The sequence below is a fragment of the Homarus americanus genome, unplaced genomic scaffold (assembly GCF_018991925.1).
Source record: "Homarus americanus isolate GMGI-L3 unplaced genomic scaffold, GMGI_Hamer_2.0 scaffold29048, whole genome shotgun sequence".
NCBI classification, from domain to species: domain Eukaryota; kingdom Metazoa; phylum Arthropoda; class Malacostraca; order Decapoda; family Nephropidae; genus Homarus; species Homarus americanus.
Window position 1 is genome coordinate 482,969 of NW_024752739.1, and position 17,822 is coordinate 500,790.

Sequence of the window (17,822 nt, forward strand, 5' to 3'; positions counted from 1 at the left end):
ACAGCGCCTGACGTTCACTTGTCCATCCATCTTGAAGTGACACGCTCATGAAAACTCTACACCAGACGAGCGTTCGGCCGCCTGCCTGAACTTTAAAAGACAGCTCTCGTGCTAGCAGTAAACAGACTTGTTGACCTTTCTTCTTCAGTCTTTCCTGCAGAGACACGTTCACCGTATGTTTACGTCAGACGAAAGTTCGCCACACCGCAGTGGCGTAAGTAAACGATGCACACAAGTGTACAGGAAGAGCAGGAGGAGGAGAATTTAATCTACTAATTCCCACCGCTGTAGCAGGACCTCATTGTTTGCACTCTGGTGTTGATGACCCCCTCATGTACAACACCAACATAGGATTTTTCATTCCTTATCGCTGGAATTCCTCGATAAAATGAAAGTGTTGGCCAGTGATGGGTGCCTGGGCCGCTCTCTCCTGGTGCTTGTGGGCCGTTGCCTCCTGGTGCTTGTGGGCCGCTGTCTCCTGGTACTTAGGGCCGCTGTCTCCTGGTGCTGGGCCGCTGTCTCCTGGTGCTTGTGCTGTCTCTGGTGCTTAGGCCGCTGTCTCCTGGTACCGGGCCGCTGTCTCCTGGTGCTGTGGCCGTTGTCTCCTGGTGCTTGTGGCCGTTGTCTCCTGTTGCTTGTGGGCCGTTGCCCTGGTTTGGGCCGTCTCCTGGTGCGTGGCCGTTGTCTCCTGGTGCTTGTGGGGCCGGTGTCTCCTGGCCAGGCTGCTTGCTTGTGGGCCGGTGTCTCCTGGTACTTGTGGGCGGCTGTCTCCTGGTGCTTGGGGCCGGTGTCTCCTGGTGCTTGTCGGCCGCTGTCTCCTGGTGCTTGTACGCTGTTTCCTGGTGCTTGGGCCCGTTGTCTCCTGGTGCTTGTGGGCCGCTGTTTCCTGGTACTTAGTAGGGGAAAGACTTCAGGATTTTGTGTAGCTGTATGATGCTGACGTGTGCCGTGATAATGCCACTGTAAGTACTGTAAGAGGAGAGGCGCTGAGGGGGTAGGCGCTGTACAGGACGGGGGTGGAGTGAAGTAGGTAGGTAAGATAGAGAGAGGGAGGGAGGGAGAGAGACAGGCACTGAGGGGGAAGAAGTCAACACAAGGCACTGGAGCGACGGATATCGGGTCAGGAGGGAGGTCTTTTGTGCTAGGTTGGTGGGTCAATAGTGCCATCTTCCGGTCGGGTTGGCTCTCCCAGGTACTCATGGGTGACGTGTACACCCAGGTAGCTGACTGACCCTACCAGGTGCCAGTGCTGTAACACGACGCAGGTGCACACGTGGATGTCAATATATGAATATGTATAAAGGGGTGTGTGTGTGTGTGTGTGTGTGTGTGTGTGTGTGTGTGTGTGTGTGTGTGTGTGTGTGTGTGTGTGTGTGTGTTGGGCATTATACATAACTATCCACGGACTACTAGCTCTATACAGGTGAGAGGGGCCCCCCTACCTCAGAATTAATTACACGTATACGCACGACAATTTGGACCTCACTGCGAATACTGTTATGTAAATCGTCACGAGGTAGGACCCGGTGTTTGGATCGCCGACCTGCCTCATGTTAGACACTGCGTCGCTGTGTATTGTACGACCACTGTCACGTTCACTGTCCCCTATATGTTGTGATGTTATGATATGAAGAGAATATTTGTTTTTGTGTTATTCTATCTCAAGACAGTATGACAGATACACAGAGACGCTGATTTATACATAATTTGATAGATTGATAGATTGACTAATAAGTAGATATATAGATAGATTGACACTTAAATTTCTCAGGATTTTTCCGAAACCTATTTTTTTTCGTTTATATAACTACACACATACAGACACACACACACACACACACACACACACACACACACACACACACACACACACACACACACACACACACACATTATACAGCTGCACCTTAACATTCGCGTGGTAGTTTCAAACATGGTGCAGTGATCCCTGGGCAAACGTTAAATAAACGGTAGTATGTATACAGTAGATAAAACCATAAAATATTACAGATATAATGTAACAGTACAATATCAATTTTTGTTTTCCATCACAAAAATAAAATAGTTTACAGGTAACAACTCGAACATTAGCATTATGAAAATGGTGTAACGTAGTAGAAGTCCCGTGCTTTATTGGGCTAATGAAATATATATATATATATATATATATATATATATATATATATATATATATATATATATATATATATATATATATATATATATATATATATATATATATTTTTTTTTTTTTTTTTTTTTTGAGGATTAGCCTCCTGGGCACAGGTCACTGACCCACATCAGGGCCTCGGGGGCAAAAATATATTTATAATAAATAATAATAATAATAATGATAATAATAATAATAATAATAATAATAATAATAATAATAATAATAATAATAATAATATCTATTATTATTATTACAACAATTAATAAAATTAGTAGGAAATTAATAAAAAAATAATAATAATAACAATAACCATAAATAAATACCAAAAAAAAATAATTCAAGAGTGAGAAACGATATACATTATGTATGTTGTGTTGTCCAAGTAAGAGAAACAATTGAGACCCTGCAATTGTGTGTAGATGAGGCAGAAAGTCAGATTAGCAACCTGGGACTTGGTCACAATTTTTGTGATGCCATATGGCAGCAGGGTCTACCATTAGACAACACATTATGTTTCCAATATCTTGCCAGGCGGTAGTACCCCTGTTTGGTAGCTGCTTACTACCTAGTGGTTATCTCAGCCCATAATAGGTCACTGTACTGCCTTTGTTTACGACTCACAGCAGCTGGTACTCGCTCACAGTAGCGTTGGGCGTTATGTTGTTGGTCCATCATCTGTCATGGCCTTCATAGTGTGCCCTTGTATAAAGAGAAAGACAAAGTGATGTCAATTTGTGTCATCATACAGAACAAGACAATTTTATTCTTAGCTTTATGTTATCTAAATATACACTATACACTATACAGTCTCTCTGCTGTCTTTTATGATGATTTTAATTTAATCAATTTTCCTCTGTACTTGCTCATCGGTGTGATCACTATCGCCATTTTCACATAAGGTATAAGTATTGACATCAGCTGCACTGTACTCGCTCCACGTGTTAATTAATTCATGTTGTTGTATTGCGTTTTTTGCAACAGTAATATTGAAGCTATAGTTTTTTGCTTTATTTATTATTGCATTCCCCGCTACTGAAGTGAAGTTGTATGTTACAGTATGTGATGCTTTTGAAACCGGTCCGTGAGTCATGACAGCATTCATATTTGGTGATAGTCTCTGTGTGTTGGTGTTCAACCCGTTACCATTTTATGCTTGTGTTTGTGTTAATAATAATAATAATAATAATAATAATAATAATAATAATAATAATAATAATAATAATAATAATAATGATGATGATGATGATGATAATAATAGTTTACACAGGACGTCTGGGCAATAAAAGTAAATAGCACATTGTGTCTCTGCTACAGGGCGGACACTCACCAAAACAAATAATCAACCTCCTGGTCATCCTCTTCACACACACACACTCGTCACGATACTTGCCGACTGTGGCTTCGTCCTTACAGTCTTTTGAGTAAACGAGGGAAAAAGATATCCGTCTCTAATGTGAGGTGCGGCGGTCAAGTGGATACAGGGTCACTCTCAGCTCACACAGTTGCAAATGGCTACCTAACTTTACAGCTTGGAGAAGGGAAGGTAGTCAAGTACAGTGTCAGCTTCACTGCTTCAAATGGCTACTGAAACAGCTTATTACACAGTGTCCTTTATTTACACTGTCCATATGGCGTTCACTGTTGCCAGTAGGTCCTTGGGAACTTTCAGGTGAACACCACCAACACAGGGCTCGAGTACTGTACACTCCCGCACCGCCAAGTGTGTTCAGGACCACAACGGGTTCTCGGGCGTGTTTGCAATAATCAGTATAAGCTAGACAGCAGAGGCCAGACAGCTTGGAGCATCCAGGGAAATACCCCACTGCACAATTCCCAGAGGTGACGTGATTGAATACAATCCGTTACTGGCGTCCTCCTGCCCACACAGCCACGGAGGGGCAGTAGAGGGGGTGTCAATGATGCCATTACTTTGGAATATCCGGCTAAGTTATTGGGTTCGGATTTCTTCGATGTTTTGTGGTTATTTGAGTATGTTAACAAGACACGAGATTTACCTCAATATGTACGATTTGTGTTTAAGATGCATAGGATTTATGTCTGCATAATGGGTATGGGATTTTAATGTAGGAAATTACTCAGTGCCTCACCTGTATACGATAAAGTACACGGGATTTAATTTCTACACAGACGATATCCAGTTAGACTGCCTTAGATTTAGTCTCCTTATAAACGATATACTCGTACTGTATGGAAGTATGGGAGTCTATCTTTATGAACATTATATAGAAATAATTTGTATGTCAGTAATATACAATGAATGAACAGGATTTATTCCAACATAAAACTTGCAGTATATGTATCAGATTAATTGATCCCCCAATATTAAAGGAGAGAATGTGCTGGGATTATTTTAGCGGAAGTAATAATCGATAAAATCCCCGGAATTTAGTATCTAAATAAACTTTAATCCAAGCAACGCAATATAAGAATAAATTTCTCACAGAGATTTAATTTCATGACAAAATCTCGGGAGACTCGTCCAGGATTTTCTCACCCTTACTTCAACTCTTACCAGGACAATTTTCAGAAATTTAGCCAAAGTTGCTGAAGTGGAGCCTGGACTCTTGTCGAGACCCACCACGCTGATGAGCACGGAGGCAACCATTTATGGAAGTCATGTACGCTCTCAGGTGGAGTGCTACTTCCTTAATTAGTGGGTGTGGTGTTGGGGCACTGTGGGCTGGGTGTTGTGCACCGTGGACCGGGTGGTGCTGGGGCACCGACTGCGTGGTGTTGGGGCACCGTGGACTGCGGTGCTGGGGCACCGTGGACTGGGTGGTGGTTGGGGCACCGTGACTGCGTGGTGTTAACACCGTGATCGTGGTGTTGGGGCACCAGGACTGCAAAAGGCACGTGGATCGGTGGTGGTTGGGCACGTGGACTGGGTGTGCGTCAGCACTGTGACTGGGTGGTGTCAGCACCGTGACTGCGTGTGCTGGGGCACCGTGGACTGGGTGTGGTGTTAGCACCAGGACTGCGTGGTGTTGTAGCACCGTGACTGGTGTTGGGGCACCGTGGACTGGGTGGTGTTGGGCACCGTGGACCGGGTGTGGTGTTGGGGCACCGTGGGCTGCGTAGTGCTGTGCACCGTGGACTGGGTGTGGGTGTTAAAATGTGGACTGGGGTGCGGTGTTGGGGTAACCGCATGACCGTGGTGTTGGGGCACCAGGGACTGGGTGTGGTGTTGGGGCACTGTGACCGGTGTGGTGTTGGGGCACTGTGGACTGGGTGTGGTGGTTGGGCACCAGGACGGGTAGCTGGGGCACCGACCGTGGTGTTGGGGCACCGTGGACTGCGGTGCGCTGGGGCACCGTGGACCGTGGCGTTGGGGCACCGTGGACCGGGTGTGGTGTTAGCACCGTGACCGTAGTGCTGGGGCACTGTGGACTGGGTGTGGTGTTGGGGCACTGTGACCGTGGTGTCAGGCACCGTGGACTGCGTGGTGCGGGGGCACTGTGGACTGCGTGGTGTTGGGGCACCAGGACTGGGTGGTGTTGGGGCACCGTATCAGGTGTTGGGCACTGTGACCGTGTGGTGTTGGGGCACCGTGGACTGGTAAGCGCAGCACCGTGGACTGCGTGGTGTTGGGGCACTGCGGACTGGGTGTGGTGTTGGGGCACCGTGGGACTGGGTGGTGTTGAAGAACGGGCTGGGTGTAGTGCCAGGCACCGTGACTGGGTGTGGTGTTGGGCATCAGGATCAAATGTGTTGGGGCACCGTGACGTAGTGTTGGGGCACTGTGGACTGGGTGTGTTGGGGCACTGTGGACTGGGTAAAGTTGGGGCACCGTGGGACTGTGTTAGCACTGTGGACTGGTGTGGTGTTGGGGCACCGTGACTGGGTGTAAGCAGTACTGTGGACTGTGGCGGGCACCGTGACCGTGTGCTGGGGCACCGTGGACCGGGTGGTGTTGGGCAACGCATCGTGGTGTTGGGGCACTGTGACTGTGTGCTGGGGCACGTGACTGGGTGTTGGGGCACCGTGGACGTGGTGTTGGGGCACCGCGACCGTGGTGCTGGGGCACCGTGACTGTGGTGTTAAAATGGTGACTGGGTGCAGTTAAAGCACGTGGACTGTGTGTTAAAGAATGTGACTGGGTGGTGTTAAAGTACTGTGACTGGGTGTGGTGTTGGGGGCACCAGACTGGGTGTGGTGTTGGGGCACTGTGACTGGTGTACAATGACGGCGCAGGCACTGTGGACTGGGTGTAGTTGGGGCACCGTGACTGTGTGGTGTTGGGGCACCGTGGACTGTGTGTTGGGGCACCGTGACCGGGTGGTGTTAGCACCGTGACTGGGTGTGGTAAGGGCACTGGTGACTGGGTGCTGGGGCACAGGACCGGGGTGTGGTGTTGGGGGCACCGTGGACTGGGTGTTAAAGTACCGTACTGCAGTGTTGGGGCACCGTGGACTGGGTGGTGTTGGGCACCGTGGATCGTGGGTGTTGGGGCAACAGACTGGTGGTTAGCACCGTGACTGGGTGTGGTGTTGTACACCGTAGACTGGGTGTAGTGTTGTGGGCAACTGTGATTGGTGTGTGGTTGAAATAATCGTGATTGGTGGTGTTGGGGCACTGTGGACTGCAGCAAAGGTCAGGACTGGGTGTGGCAAGGGGCACTGTGGACCGGGGTGTGCGTTAAAGCACTGTGGACCGGGTAGTGGTGCCGGGTACCCGTGGATCGCGTGTTGTATACCGTGGACTGCGGTGTTGTGCACTGTGGACTGGGTGGTGGTGTTAGCACTGTGGACTGGGGTGTAGTGTTGGGGCACTGTGACCGGGTGTGGTGTTGGGCACCGCGGACTGGGTGGTGTTGGGGCACCGTGGACTGGGTGGTGTTGGGGCACCGGTGACTGTGGTGTTGGGGCACCGTGGCTGGTAAAGGGCACCGTGACTGGTGGTGTTGGGGCACTGTGACCGGGTGGTGTTAGGTACCGTGGGCTGTGTGTTGGGGCACTTTGACTGTGGTGTTAAACGGGACGGTGGTGTTGGGGCACCGTGACCGGGTGTGGTGCTGGGGCACTGTAACGGGTGGTGCCAGCACCGCACGGTGTGTTAGCACTGCGTGACTGCGGTGTTGGGGCACCGTGGACTGGTGGAAGCACTGTGACCGGGTGTAGTGTTGCACCGGACCGCGGTTAAATGCGGGCTGGGTGGTGTTAGCACTGTGACTGCGTGTTGGGAAAATGTGACTGCGGTGTTGTGCACTGTGACCGCAGTGCTGGGGCACCGTGACTGGGGTGTTGCACTGTGACTGGTGGTGTTGGGGCACCGTGACCGGTGTGGTGTTGGGGCACCGCAGACTGGTGGTGTTAGCACTGTGACTGGTGGTGTTAAACATCAGGACTGGGTGGTGGTGTTAAAACCGGACCGGTGGTGTTGGGGCACCGTGACTGGTGGTGTTGGGGCACCGTGACTGGTGTGGTGTTAGCACCGGACCGGTGTGGTGTTGTGGCACCAGACGCGGTGTTGGGGCACCAGGACTGGGTGGTGTTGGGCACCGGACCGGGTGGCGTTAGCACCGTGGACTGGGTGTGGTGTTGGGGCAACTGTGGACCGTGTGTTGGGGGCACCGTGGCTGGTGCGCACCGACCGGGTGGTAGTGGCGCAGCGTACCGTGGACTGGGTGGTGTTGGGGCACTGTGACTGGGTGTGGTGTTAGCACTGTGGACTGGGTGTGGTGTTGGGGCACCAGGACTGGGTGGTGTTAGCACTGTGGACTGGGTGGTGTTGTGCACCGTGACTGGTGTGGTGTTAGCACCGTGGACTGTGTGTTAAACGTGACCTGGGTGTGTTGTGTGGACTGGTGGTGCCAAAAATTGTGACTCGTGGTGTTAAAGACCGTGGACTGGTGTGTGTTGGGGCACGTGACTGGGTGGGCACTGTGGACTGGGTGTGTGTTGGGGCACTGTGGGCTGGTGTGGTGTTGGGGCACCGCATCGTAAAAGCTGGGGCACCAGACTGGGTGGTGTTGTGCACTGTGGGGCTGTGGTGTTGTGGCACCAGACTGGGTGGTGTTGGGCACCGTGGGGCTGGGTGGTGTTGGGGCACTGTGGGCTGGGTTAGTACCGTGGACTGGGTGTGGTGTTGGGGGCACCAGGTGTGGTGGTTGGGGCATCAGGCTGGGTGTGGTGTTGGGGCATTGTGGCTGGGTGTGGTGTTGGGGCACCAGACTGGGTTAGCACTTAACGGGTGTGGTGTTGGGGGCACGCATCGCGTGTTGGGGCACTGTGACCGGGTGTGGTGTTGGGGCACCTGTGGGCTGTGTGTTGGGCACTGTGACTGGGTGTGGTGTGTTGGGGCACTGTGGGGCTGTGGTGTTGGGGGCACTGTGACTGTGGTGTTAAACACTGTGACTGGTGGTGTTGGGGCACTGCACCGGGGTGTTAGGGACTGTGGCACTGACTACAGTAGGTGTTGTGGTACAGATAGGGTGGTGGTTGGGTAGAGCTGAGGTAGTGGTTGTGGCACAGCTAGGGTGGTGATCGTTGTGGTAGGCTGAGGTAGTGGTTGTGGGACAGCTAGGTGGTGATCGTTGTGGTAGAGCTAGGGTGGTCGTTGTGTGGTACAGAACAGGGCAGGGGTGGGTGCAGCAGGGTGACACTGGAGGACAGGGCAGGGGCAGGGCGGGGCCATTCTACCAGCATTGTTTATCGATCTGGAGCAGTGAGGTGAACTGAAACGCAACCTCTCTCTGAAATATGGATGACCATGGTGGTGGTGGTGGTGGTGGTGGTGGTGGTGATGATAGTGGTGGTAGTGGTGGTGGTGGTGATAGTGGTGGTGGTAGTGGTGATAGTGGTGGTGGTAGTGGTGATAGTGGAAGTGGTAGTAGTAGTGGTACTGTTATTGACATGAGGATGGTAATAATCTTAATGTTTGTAGTGGTGGTTGTAGGTGATAATGGTGTTAGTGGTAGTAGTAGTGGTGGTGGTAGTAGTAGTAAGTGGTGGTAATATTAAGACTGGACCTAGTACTGTCATGGCCGCCGTTGTTTATTGTGACCGGAACAAAAACACTGGTATTACTTAGTTCACGTTCTTAAAATAGTTGTGTAAAAATATACTGAGTCAGTCCGTTTGTTGCAGTGTGTGTGTTGCTTACGTAGTCAAACTGGTGGGCGTGTGTATGCATGAGAGAGAGACCATATGTTTTATAAAGAATTTGTAGGCCATATTCTATAAAGCTGTTTTTATTCACTTAATATCTACATACCGATTAAGGAAGATTATAACTCATATAGCGTCTTATACATGAATGGTGTTATATAATTCCTGTCTCACATATAATCTAATAATATGTGAATTATCGAAAAGAATGGACCATATAATTCTTGGGTCGACTTGATTTCTATTCGATGTTGATAAATTATAGCAAAGTTTAGTAGTTCAATAGTGTGATAGATAAATGGATTGGTGGATAGATAAGGGGATGGATAGAAGGATAGGCAGATGAATGAATGGAAGGATAAGCAAATGAATGGGTGGATAGACGAATGGATGGATGGATGAATAAATGAAAACAAAATTGGATGAATGGAAATAGAAATGGATGGATGGTGGACAGCAGAAGATAGACAGATCAATAGGTGGGAAAATAAATGGACAGAAATACCATGATCATCAACAGTTACAAGTCACATTTACCTGAGTTATGGCTGCTGGTTCACTAGACTAATTTCTGTGGTTTTATTTATTTATTATTATTTTTTTTTATCAAGGTGGTTAACTACCATGAGTGTGAAGCATCGATCATTAATGGGGTTGCGTTGACCGAGGGGATACAGAGCTCATCTCCTGTCGTAAAGGTTGCCGGTTCGAGTTCCGGGATCATTCAGTTACCCAGCTGTAATTGAGCACCTAACTTTACAGTTGGCAAGTGACAATGGTCGAGTGTACTGCTTGTCTTTTTATGTACTGTACGTATTAACGGACTATGGAACACACTTTCAAATGCGTAGTTCGGAGAGACAGTAATTAAGAACATAAGAATGGGGGAAACTGCAGCTGACCTATTGGCTCATACTGGGCAGTCGCTTTTACACCCAACCCCTATCGCTCATATATCCATCCAACTTATGTTTGAAGCTACCCAGCGTATTCGAGTTAATGAGCTCATAATTTCTTTTACTTTTAGGGGTTTTAACTGTCAACCTCACGTTAGAACACACGAAAGAGAAGCCTTAAGAACTGGCTGTCAACGTGATCAGGAAGGAGCCGACATCTATTTTATCGTGACCGAATCAAGGCGTCACCTCAAGGCGCCTCGATACTGTTTCTGGGAGCATCGTGTGTTATGTGTGTCGTGAAACTTATACTGTGTTTAAACCCAAACATCAGTGCCTGGCCAACTTAATACAATATCTCAGGTGAGTTGGAGCATTTATATGACATTTTCCTCATAGATTAAAACCTAACCTAACCTAACGTAACCTTACCTAACCTAACCTAACCATTAGGATTGAGACTCGGTCCTAGTGAACTCTAGTTATATTGACCCCAATCGTATTGAGCTCCAATCTTTATGGTTAGACTAGAAAACCTGTTAGGACTGGGGGCTTCTTACGACTTGTGCCCGTGTGACCCTCAACTGGCTACAGTAACGATGGTTCACTTGGGTCTGATTGGTCGTAGTTAAGACTCATCACAACTGGAGATGCTGGGGAGAGGCTAGGTGAATGCGGCCTCTTCCTCCTCCTCAGGGCTGGCAAGTGGCCCAGGAGCCTGTGAGATATTCTTTCTTCCTTTTGTCCAACTCTCATGAATTTTTTTTGTCATTATAATCAGCTTTCCAACTGCTTGAATAATTTTATCAAAAACTTTTCCCTCACACAAAAATTACATAGATAATAAAAAAAATAATTTTTTCCGTTCTTCTTCAACTCTTGAGCTTTTTAAAGTTTGAGAGAGTCCCCTAGCGGTTTGGCGCGGGAGTATGACAGCTAGGTGCGGGAGTACGACAGCTAGGTGCGGGAGTAAAGACAGCTAGGTGCGGGAATACTACAGCTAGGTGCGGGAATATGGTGATGCACATCAAGTACGTTTCTCAAGAGATATCACCTTCCGCTTCCTCAAGACAGATGTTCACTCCTTCTGACAGCAGTACCTGGAGACACCTGGGACCTGCTGCTCGGCTAGGATATGTCCTGAATATATCATTTCCTCGTGTTTCGTTGAGTTCCCCCTGGCACACACACACACACACACACACACACACACACACACACACACACACACACGCAAACCTTCAGCGGATTATCTCATTTGCTAGTTACTGGGAAGGGGAGGGGAGGGAGGGGGATGGAGAGGAGAACAGTGGGGAGACAGGAAGAAGAATTAGGAAGTAGAGGGAGAAGAGAAGGACAGTAAATAAGCGAGAGAAAGGGGCAAAAGGAGAACAAATGCAAGGGAGAAAGAAGGATAATAATTGAGGGAGAGAGGGATGAAGGATGATACTAAAGGAGAAAAAGAAGCAGAAATAAGGATAGTAAATGGGGGAGGGAGGGAGAAAAAAGGATAGCGAATGAGGGAGAGAGGGAGGAAGAACAATAATAAATGATGGAGGGGGAGGGAAAAGGATAGTAAATGAGGGAGAGGGAGAAAGAACAATAATAAATGTGGGAGAGTAGAAGGCAGAGTAACGATATCAAAACACTCAAAATAATAAAATTTTGGGAAATTGTCGAGTTTGCCAAATTACAGTTAGATTAAATAATAAAAATCTCCTTGCCAAATATCTCAGGCGATTTCTGGGTAATAACTTGGGGGTGATGGGGAAGAAGGGGGAGGGTGAGGGAGGAATGGGGAGAATGAGGAATGATGGGGAGAAGGGTGAAGGAGGAAGGAGAAGAATAAGGAATGGGAGGGGAAGGAGGAAGAGAGAGGGTGTGGAAGGGGGAGAGGGAGGAATGGGGAGAATGAGCAATGAGGGGGAGAAGGGTGAAGGAGGAAGGAGGAGAATGAGGAATGGGAGGGGGAGAAGGAGAAAGGGGGGTATCAGAACTAGATGGAAGCAGCCTTGTTTACACATAACTGTCTCTGGGACAGTGTAAGGGAGAGACAGACAGACAGGCAGACAGACAGAGACAAATATACAGACATAGAGACAGAGACAGATAGAGCGAAATGAATGAAGGAAAGACATGTAAACAAAAATAGAGACAGGGAGAAATAATTCAGGAAAAATAAAGAGATGAGAGTAAAGAAAAGGCAGAGAGAGAGAGAGAAGTTCTGGGTTAACTACCCCATGGGACAACGCTACCCCTATTGCCAGTAGTCTGTTCTGACATTTACTGTGTGTTTTAATGGAGAAAGAATGAGTTTACCAACAACTGGCATAACACATGGAACTGACTGAGTGGCATTACAAACCTACAGGAAAATTAAAATTATTAAAACACTGATAAAAAAATGTTGATAAATGGAGACAGAATGTGGATCAGTCATAATCAATATTTAAGGTCACTAACATATATCACACACACACACACAAGTTGGGGATATTCCCCCACCCCACCCCACCCCACCCACCCCCCACCACCCCCACCTCCAAGTACAGCACCTGGCGATTCTCAAAGTCTTGTACGATGGTTGGTATTCTGGCTGTCGAATCTTGATGTTTCCGCTTAGGTGGTGCTGCCTCTCCTGCAATCATCTGCTTGACGGTGATAACTGTTCCCTGATCAACACTTCAAGAATCTTCCAGATTTTGGGATAGAATGAAGTAATGTTTGCTTGCATATAGTTAGGTTATCCTTGTAAGGAGTTGTTGGTGTGAGGTAAATCTTGGGCGACATGATGAAAGGGAAACCTTGAGGTCACCTATTACGTCGACGTTTCTGTCAATATATGTATCTTCCAAGTAGTCAATGACAGGATCAGTTTCAGGTGGCATATTCTCTTGCAGTGTCTCAAATGCATCGACCACTTCATCTTGTGGCATTCGAATAGTCAGGGCATAGTCAGCATCAGCTTGATATTGTCCTTGTAACCCCTCAGATTATACCTTGCCATGTATGTTTTGTGATAAGTGGTAGTAACATCCCTTGACAGTTGTGTTAGGGAAGACCTCTTCAATAGCACTCCTGGCAGCTTGTTTATAGTCGATGAGAAAGGTATTAGGATTGTGTAAATGTCAATAGAGATTCACAGATAATGGGAGAGAGAGAGAGAGAGAGAGAGAGAGAATTGCGGAAGTTGGACAAGCCTGTGACTTTGGTGATGAGGATAAGCCATTGTCCACTCAACAGGAGGAGGCAAGGGCGAGGAAGAGGAGAAATCAGAAATCAAATGAGAGTATGACGAAACAGGAAGTGGAAACATGGAAAATAAAGAAGAAATGGGGAAAAAAGCACAGGGAAAATAAAGAGGGAAGAGAGAAAAAGAGAAGATAAAGAGGATTTATAAACAAGGACTCAAAAGGGAAAGGAAGTGGAAGAGGAGGACGAGGAGATAAGGAAGGTGATGAGAGGAAGAATAGAGTGCAAAAGAATCAGGGGGGAGAAAAGGAGGAGGAGGAAGGAATTAAGAGGAAGAGCCAAATGAAATAATGATGGTGAGAAGGTCTGAAGAAAAAAGAGGAGCAAAGTAATCAAGAAAGAAGAAGAAGAAGAAGAAGAAGAAGAAGAAGAAGAAGACGACATCTATAAAAGATTTAATTTCTAAATTCCATCCACGTTGAATTATTTTTCCTCGCTGGAAGTGTGTGCTTGTCTGTCTCGCATTTTATATTTGTGTCTGTCTGTCTGTCTGTCTCTCCCTCACACTCAGTATGTCTATCACCGTCTGTTCGATTTGTCTCTCTCTCTCTCTCTCTCTCTCTCTCTCTCTCTCTCTCTCTCTCTCTCTCTCTCTCTCTCTCTCTCTCTCTCTCTCTCCCAGTCTCATCGGGGTCGTACATGTAACTCTGTGTGTGGGGTCGTTTAAGTTAATTAGATAGGCAACATTTATCCCCGGGTTATGTACCGGCGTCGTAATAATCTCCGGGTTGTGTACCGTCGTGGTCGCTTCTTTAACCGTAAACTACAACGTGTGTGTGTGTGTAAGATAACAACGGGAGGGTGAGGGGAGGGGTTAGAGTGGGGTGGAGTGGGAAAATGTTGAATGGGAGGGAGAGGGAATAAGAGGAGGGGGAAAGGGATGGAGAGGAAAGGAGGAAAAGTTTTATATGAGGGAGAGAGAAAGAGGAGGAGTAGGAGAAAGATGATGAAAGAAAGAAGAGGAGAGAGAAGCTATAGAAGAGAATGACATGGGGAGGGGGTGGAGGGATAAGAGGGTGGTGAAGGATGGAAGGGTGAACAGGAAGAGAGAATGTAATTAGGAAGGTGATAAACTTAAGATAATGAAAGAGACGATAATTAGACACTCAGTAGCGATAGTTACATAACACCGATAACATCTGTATATTTTAATCCTAAGCGTCTCACTGACCTAAACCTAGCATAACCTAACATTAACCTAACCTAACCTAACCTAACCTAACCTAACATTAACCTAACCTAACATTAACCTAACCTAACATTAACCTAACCTAACATTAACCTAACCTAACATTAACCTAACCTAACCTAACCAAATCAAATATTAAAAGTGGCGTCCCATTAGTGAAGATCTTAAATATTCTTTGGCTATCTCATATTAAGTGAAATTTAACCGTTTACGAATTAATTTTTTATTACGTGGTAAAACTAAAAAAAAAATATATCCCGATTTGATAAGAAGAGTCATTGTTTTTTCGGCTTAATTTGCTATTATTTCTAGTTAGAGCGACGCAAGATTACCCACGAGCACTAGAGACACCGGTACAATGGTCAGTGCCATAAGGACCTGGATACTTGGCCTTGTACTGTACCTGAAACTCGTTAATTATCTCCAGGTGACACTGTAACTGTCCTACACCTCTGTCTCTTAAGGTCTCGAGCGAAATTCCGAGACAGAGACCGAGATATAAGCGCCAGAGAACGAGAAAATTCACACACACACACATAGACAAACACACACACACACACACACACACACACACACACACACACACACACACACATACAGTACACAGTTTTCCCTTACCAACATCACAAAAGACGTCATGCAGTAAAACGAGTCTTGACAGAGCGGCATTAAAAAAACAAAAATAAAAAACAGGCAAAGGCTATAACATAAACAAACTGACATGACTTGATAATAAAACTAACAAACACAGTAAAACATCACAAAGAAGCACAGTGCCGAGGTGAAATACTGCCTAACAAACAAAGCCAAGCAGTAACTGGATTATATGTACACAGAGCAGTTTTTTTTTTTCCTCTCTTTTTTTTTTATTTCGTTCAAAATATACAGAACAAAATTTACCTAACAAAATACAAACACCTTCCCTGCCCACTGAGCTCCGGCGGTGTGTGTGTGTGTGTGTGTGTGTGTGTGTGTGTGTGTCACCAACAGGATAAATTTTAGGTAAACAAGCGTTTAATTCAAGTGACATAATTAACAGGTATATATAGAAAAGAGTTGCCGTATATTTTTCACCTGTAATCTGAGTGCTCTCTCTCTCTCTCTCTCTCTCTCTCTCTCTCTACGGGGTTCACCTGTAATCGCATTAAATCATTATCAAGTGCCATTTCGTAACTCTTGCTAACACCTTTCTGTTTTTGATTGAAGAAAAAAAAATAGTAATATTCTGGTGACACTGTAGTTCGTTTATATATTGTACATTAAAAAAAATATTCTAAATTGATAACTCGTGTTAACTCTTTTATGAACGTGTTATCGTCTGGGAAAATTCATTATATATAGAAAGAATGAATTAAACTACGATTATCTATTTAAAATTCTTCGAAACCAGACAAATTTAAAATTCGTAATACGTAATAAGTCTCTCCTATGTAAACAAAATATAGTGTAAAATAATGTAAAATCTCTATTCTGGTAACACTGTAATTATTAATACTGTCAGTGAATATTTAAGAATAAAAACTTTAGTAAACGTTTTTCATGATAATTCTGTAAAACATAATAAAATTTGCTCTTAATTCTTTATTAACAATTCTTTACGTCTACTCTGATACATAAATGTTTATTGAAATTTGGTCATAAATGTGTCACTTACTCGTATGTGTTATATTTATATTGAGTGATATATGGTGACTTGTTGATGTGTGTATATGATGTGAGGAGAGTAATGAAGAGACGAGTGGAAGGTACTGTAGTTAGTGATGGACGAGAGAATAGGCAGAGATTAGTAATAGTAGTAGTAGTAGTAGTTTTATTGATTATTATTATTATTTGTATTATGATTATTGTTATTGTTGTTATTAGTATTACGATTATTTTTATCATAATTATAAATTAAAATTATAATAGTAGTAGTAGTAGGAACAATATTAGTTGTTGTAGTTGTTGTTGGTGTTGTTGTAGACTCAAAAGCGCCACCATTAATATACAAGTTCACAACAGTAGAGATATAAACAGTCATTATCTCCCGTTACCAACACTCACCTAGGCACAAGCAACGTCGTGAATATCAGTAACACAAAGCTTACCACTTTTTATGAATTTGGTAACAACTTAAAGCGGACGCAGCAATAGTGACTAGCAACAGCGGTACACAGCATTAGGTAGTAGAAGAGGTACAGCAACAATAACAGCTAACAGGAGTATTAATGGTATTGCCAACGGTAAGAGTATTCCTATCAACAGTAACACGTAAACAATAATATCAACACGAGGAAAAATAAATAAATTCAAGAAAACACAAACATCAACGTATTCTAAACAAACAAATCACTCTACTTAACAACGGTAATTCCAACGGAGGAAAATCAACAACAGTAGACAGTAGAGACCTCATATCAACAGACTAACACCCCCAAACATATATCAACAAGAACGCAACAGAAACAAAGGTCTCTAGAATCAACAGATCAACATCCATTTACCCTTGTAACATCATGGCCACTAACAGCAGCTGCAGCAGTAGGTCGTGTTGTCATGCACCGCTGACCAGCCACTACCATGCACACGAGGTTATAACTGGAGAAAGACATCAACAGCTAGGCAGCACCCGGAACGCCTTTAGTGACTCGTTGGTGGAAGAGGATGAGTGGAGGAGGTGGAGGAGAGTGATGGAGGAGGAGGGGTGGAGGAGGAGGAGGAGGAGGAGGAGGAGGAGGAGGGAGGGGGAGGGAGGGAGGGTGATGGAGGAGGAGGAGGAGGGGAGGAGGTGGTGGTGGAGGGAGGAGGGGGGGTGGAGGAGGGGGGTGATGGAGGAGGAGCAGAGGAGGTGGTGGTGGTGGTGGTTGAGGAGGAGGAGGACCGGGTTCACATCGGAAAGGTCAGATTGACACCTGTAGCTGCTGGACGTCAAAGGCAGTCATAGATTGGTAGATCAATACATACGGTTCTGTTCTGATGTTTCTATGTCTCTCTCTCTCTCTCTCTCTCTCTCTCTCTCTCTCTCTCTCTCTCTCTCTCTCTCTCTCTCTCTCTCTCTCTCTCTCTCTCTCTCTCTCTCTCTCTCTCTCTCTCTCTCTCTCTCTCTCTCTCTCTCCAGTGACTTAAGAGTTATCTAATATATACCAATCAACGACTGTGGTTTAGGGATATACAATATTTACGTAATGGAAGAACTAAGAACAGTG

General features: G+C 46.0%; 1 protein-coding gene across 1 annotated transcript; it reads right to left on the reverse strand.

Moving 5' to 3' along the window:
- Positions 1–485: 485 nt before the first annotated feature.
- LOC121855178 (mucin-5AC-like) lies at positions 486–13,132 on the reverse strand. The gene is made up of 5 exons (XM_042350044.1): positions 13,001–13,132; positions 5,982–6,223; positions 5,465–5,678; positions 4,773–5,274; positions 486–892 (listed from the first exon to the last, which is right to left on the reverse strand). The coding sequence occupies exons 1-5, from the start codon at positions 13,130–13,132 to the stop codon at positions 486–488; spliced, it is 1,497 nt and encodes a 498-aa protein (XP_042205978.1).
- Between the last annotated feature and the right edge of the window lie 4,690 nt (positions 13,133–17,822).